The sequence below is a fragment of the Convolutriloba macropyga genome, chromosome 8 (assembly GCF_964194025.1).
Source record: "Convolutriloba macropyga chromosome 8, txConMacr16.3, whole genome shotgun sequence".
NCBI lineage: Eukaryota > Metazoa > Xenacoelomorpha > Acoela > Convolutidae > Convolutriloba > Convolutriloba macropyga.
In genome coordinates this window covers 33,174,293-33,179,401 of record NC_134475.1, presented here as the reverse complement: position 1 = coordinate 33,179,401, position 5,109 = coordinate 33,174,293, and the positions used below count along the sequence as shown (strand labels likewise).

At 39.1% G+C, this 5,109-nt stretch overlaps 1 protein-coding gene across 1 annotated transcript; it reads right to left on the bottom strand.

Moving 5' to 3' along the window:
* Positions 1–1,134: 1,134 nt before the first annotated feature.
* LOC142344694 (uncharacterized) lies at positions 1,135–3,970 on the bottom strand. Its single transcript, XM_075396539.1, has 2 exons — positions 3,631–3,970; positions 1,135–3,527 (listed from the first exon to the last, which is right to left on the bottom strand). The coding sequence occupies exons 1-2, from the start codon at positions 3,926–3,928 to the stop codon at positions 1,540–1,542; spliced, it is 2,286 nt and encodes a 761-aa protein (XP_075252654.1). The 5' UTR covers positions 3,929–3,970; the 3' UTR covers positions 1,135–1,539.
* Positions 3,971–5,109: the final 1,139 nt, after the last annotated feature.

Sequence of the window (5,109 nt, the reverse complement as noted above, 5' to 3'; positions counted from 1 at the left end):
GGCCTAAAAATGCAAATAACACGACTTTGGCCAGACAAGTTCTTTTCAAATAATAACGCATTTAGCCAGCGCATGATAAAATGAGTTAACAAGGATACTAGGACAAATATCGTCCATCTAGTAGAGTAAAATTTATTCAGACGGTTAACTTTCTACGGAGCTAAGATTGGCAGCTGAGAAAGAGAATGAAATTTAACCGACAGTTTTATCATAGTATTTCAAAAAATCTTGGTCGCTAAATCAGTAGCTCGGCGACTATTATCTTTGTTGTGCGGTTGAGTGGCGCTGCAATCGGCCTCTTCGTTGCTCTAGTTGATTAAAACCTGAGTCTTAAGTTTATCCGCTCACAAAAAAACCGTTTGAAATTAGCCAATCACAGCTCCAGAATTATTCTACTAGCTCATTTCACGTAACATGTCCGTTAAATTTCTTATTTTTGGTTGTCGGCTTAAAGCACAGTCGGCCAATACGACGTCCACCATTCTTTTGTACTTTTCTTGGTCACGCAGAATTGTCTGCTAGCACTCACTTGAATATGATTATCTCAGAAAAGCAAACCGACAAATGTCGGAAGAATTGCTCTTGAACGACAGGCGAGGCAATTTAATTCAGGGGCTGTAGCCTATATCAATTTTTCTTTAAGGGTGCAAAAAACTTCCCCGCCGGGATTCAACCACTGACCTTCCGGTCCACAACCACCCGCACTAACCACTGCGCTACGAATCACTTTCCTCTGCTTTAGCAACAAGTTTTACTTCGGAGTGAGAGCAATAGAGATCACTCAAAAATAAAGAACGAAAGCTTGAAAAAGTCACTTGAGAATTCAAAGAATGTTCGAGAAAAGCGCAAAATTGTCAAGCGAAAAATTTGCATAAGACACACGTTTACAATAATTGCTATGAACTTCGTTCAAGAGCAATTAAAAACGATAGTAGATCTGATCAAATTTTTTTTTTAAAATGAGCCAACATTTGTGAGTTAATAATGAACAAACAATCAGACGCAAATGATGTATATAAACACTATTCGAACAAGCAATCTTTGCAATAAATTGCAAGATCAAACAATATGTCTTGCTATTATGCTCATAGCATTTATCAATTAAGTAAAATGACCTTAAATTTTCATAGCTACCTATCATCTCAACTTTATATTCTGAAGCGTTTCATGCCCTTACGGCCATCAGGGTTGACAATTAAAAATCCAGAACAAATACAAGCATAAAGTGAGTTTTAAGTGAAACTTCATAGAGGCCTATACTTACATCTGTTGTTGTTCCATTGGTAATAACAGTGCCATTAAATATCCCAGAAACCGCTCTCGAAGAAGAAACAGTAGTAGAGCCACTCACCAACCCGGTATAACTGAGACTTGACAATTTACAGCTTCTCCTCCGTGAATTAATAATTTCCATTGACTCCATTTAGACTGTGTTGTTCGTCGTTACAAGCACCCCATAGTAACTGAGTTAATCGGCAGTTCACTTAAGAATAGTTCACATGGTAAGTGCAATGGGTATTTACCTGACTCTACTTTAGTTCATTTATCCGACACGGCTTGTTGTAAAGCTCTTCGGAACATAGGATGAGTGCAAACTCGTTTTTGTGTAACAGTTGTAGCGAATGGCTTTTTGCAAACTGAATGGGCCAGCATTTTTTCACGGTTTCCAGCTCCATTAGAATCTTGACATCCAGGCAGTTCCACCTTTTCCTCTTCCGGAGTGACAGCTGGCATCTTCGAAGTGGATTGCGGTTCCAATTTTGCAGCCACGACCTTTTCCAGCCACTCTTTGTAATCGTCGCTGACATCAGGAATCTTTTTGCACAACTCGCCTTCTCCAAATTTCATCAGTTCCTCTCGTGTATATCGTATGATTTTTGCACAGCTGATCTCAGTTGCAATTTGCTTCTGTGTAGTTTCAGAGGCACTTTCCTGTATTTTAGTCTCTTCGTCTAGCTCCCTAACCTGATTAGAATTTCTTGTGTTCTCCTCTTTCAGCTCTGTCTGATTATTTTGTTCACCTGTTGATGAATGAGTCACCTCATCTTCGGGCATTGGAAAGGTCTCAAGTTCCTCGACTTGCTTGTATTTTCTGCTCGAAATTATTCCAGTATTCGCAGGCTTCATAGTTTCTCCGGACTGTTCCCCGAAATTTGCAACTTTAGCATCGGAACCGCTAATTGAATTGGTACACATTGGTGCTGCTAAGCTACTTTGACTGACAATGCTCACTCCAGGAACTCCTATCAGGTCCATGATGTTAACAGGTGTTGAAGGTTGCTTAGATGAGGGGAAAATCAAAGCTTGGACAGCTTGAGATTCAGGTTCGGGGACACTTTTTAGATGTGGTTCCACGATTCTGATGGTATCTTTGTCCACTTGCGGTAAGCTTAGATTGTAGAATTTACATCGCGCACAGTCGGGACTGCTCATAAAGAAGTTTGGACACGAAAACTTACAATATGATTTGACTGGAAGTAAGTCGTCAACAGGCACGGTGCTTGATTTCGTATTTACGATCGTTGCTTTCAAGCCAGGATCAACTTCACTCGAAGCGTCCATTTTTGAAGCAATTTTCCCCTCACCTTTAGCAGTGGTGGCCTTCAAATCGCCCGGTTTGGAACCAGAAAAATGAGCACCGTCGTCAGTAGCACCAGTATTGTAGGTTGATAGCGGCTGCGATCCCATATTCTTACTAAAGCGCAAATTAGCAAGCTCTGATTCCTTGACAGGCATATTGCCCATAGTGATGGGACCAATGGAATTTGCCTCCTTGCCAAATGAGCTTTGCACTCTTGAGTAATTTAAATCAACTGACTCGTATACGTTTTCCCCAAATAAGGCTTTATAAGCCTCAGCAAGCTTTGGATCAATGTGTATATCTTGCACGCTCAATTGACTATTGCTAGCAGAATCTGTTCCTGATTTCTGACCCTGTTCCGACTTTTTATTGACCGAAAATGGCTTGCATCTTCGCACTTTTGGTATCTGCTGATCAATTGGACTGGCGCTGAAGTAAGATCCAGTTGAGGGTGGGTACTGAACGGTACCCGGCGTAGAAGCTAAAACACTGGAAGCTTGATTAGCTTTTGGTTTCACCGGCTGCGAGGGAGTGAGAGACAAAGGTTCATCCTGAGCATTCCAGGAGCTCAGTAAAAATGGCTCGGAAGCAACGCTTACATGATCATGAGGCGTGTGCGTTGAAATGGACGCAAAAGCTTCCCAAGGCTCATTGCTCATAACTTCGCTTCTAACGCCCCTTGGTACACTGGATTTGTTATCGATGTTAATCGAAGTAGCATTCAAAGATGCCAAAAATTGTGAAGTAGGATTGAGATCAAAATGATTAGCACCAATATTCGAAGCACCATAAATAATTGGCGTATCATTGGATGCTGCAAATTGTGTACCAATGTTGGGATGCGTCGAGAAGGCGTTGTCACTCCATACCGACGAATATGGCTGCAATGCATTTCCTTGCTGATGGGAGCCAATTCCAGTCCATGAATAATCATTAAGAGAACCACCTGTGGCACGCATTAAATAATACAATTGGTTTAGTTTAATACGAGTCAAAAGTCCTTCAAAAAAAGGAAGTTGAATGTCTAAATTTTGTAGAATTTAATTTACCTGAAGCATCTTGGAATCGAGAACCTTCCGCCCAGTCGATGAAACTCGGTGATTCGTTGATATTTCCGAATGTACTCTTTACTTCACTGGAACTTGGACCAGATCCAATAACTGAGCGATCAACATCTGTTTGCAAAAAGTTAGAGAAAAATGAATCCGGTAGTTCAGCTTTTGAAGAATCTATAAACGCCTGTTTCTGTTTCGAATTTGAGTTATGCACCCTGCGAGTGAAGCGGTTCTGTTGGATATTTGAAATCTCATTTTCAAAAGGCACATCAAATGAAGGCTCACGAAACATCAAGAAGAACAAATATCTTAAAGAAAAACATCTTTGAAGACATGCAGCAGTGTTCCGTAAGATTGTGTCAGAAACTGAAATAAAACCGAGAATTATCAACCGAAACTTTGGAAAAAATTTTGATCACTATGATAACAACAATTTTTTTTTGGTTTCCATCCAAAACAAGCATTTTTACCTCCAACTCATTAAAATTTGGCTGATGGTTTGTTGAAATATAGAACAATGCGACTTTTCTTGATATTTTTAATTTTCAGTAAACTTATGGGAAGAGAAAATCATACTGAAATTCATAAGCTCTCATTTGAAAAGTATTATTCCAACAAACCTAATGTTTGTTATTTTTTTAAAACAGTTGATTCATACTCTTTGTTTTCTTCCTAAAACTGTTAGTTTTTTGTTCACTTGTACGTCTCAAGCTGTCAGGGGACATTGAATTGAACCCAGGGCCTCATCTGGAAAATTTGATTGAGTATTCAAGTTACTTAAAAAACAGAGGAAAAAGCCACTCGCCTTTATTTTTCCTTATTAATTGTCAAAGCTTGAAGAACAAGTTTGAAGAGTTTGCAAACTTTTTGCAAACAGCTCCCATTAATACGTTTGTCGCTGTAACTGAAACCTGGTTGGACACTGATTGTAATATTGAAAAAAACTTTTTAACAGCATTGCATACTTTCTTTGGGAAATGTAGATCAGAAAAACAGGGGCTTCAAAGGGCTGAGGAGTAGGTATTTTTGTCCCGAAAAAATTTACCGCCGATATTAAATCAAGCCTTGAAACCGTTGATGAGAGTTTTTTGAATCCATTTGGGTTGAAATAACTGACCCTCTGACTGAAAAATTACTTGTTCTTTTTGCCCAAACAAACGTCTTGGTCAGTAGTTTCTTGATCAGTTAAGTACCGAGTTATCGGCAGCATATCGCGTTACAGATAACGTTATTTTGCTGGTAGATTAAAACTTGATTTATCTGAACAAAACAGAAAAAAGTAAACTAGACATTTTTGCGTCAAATTCAGGATTAGAAATTGTTAACCTAAAGGATGCAACCAGAGGTACTGATAAAATATTTACACTTATTGATCATCACTGTTTCGTTTCAAAAGATCAGATAATTGCCTACAATGTCACAACAGCTCCTTTTAACTCCAACAATTTTCTTGTTATCTTCGAATCAAACTTC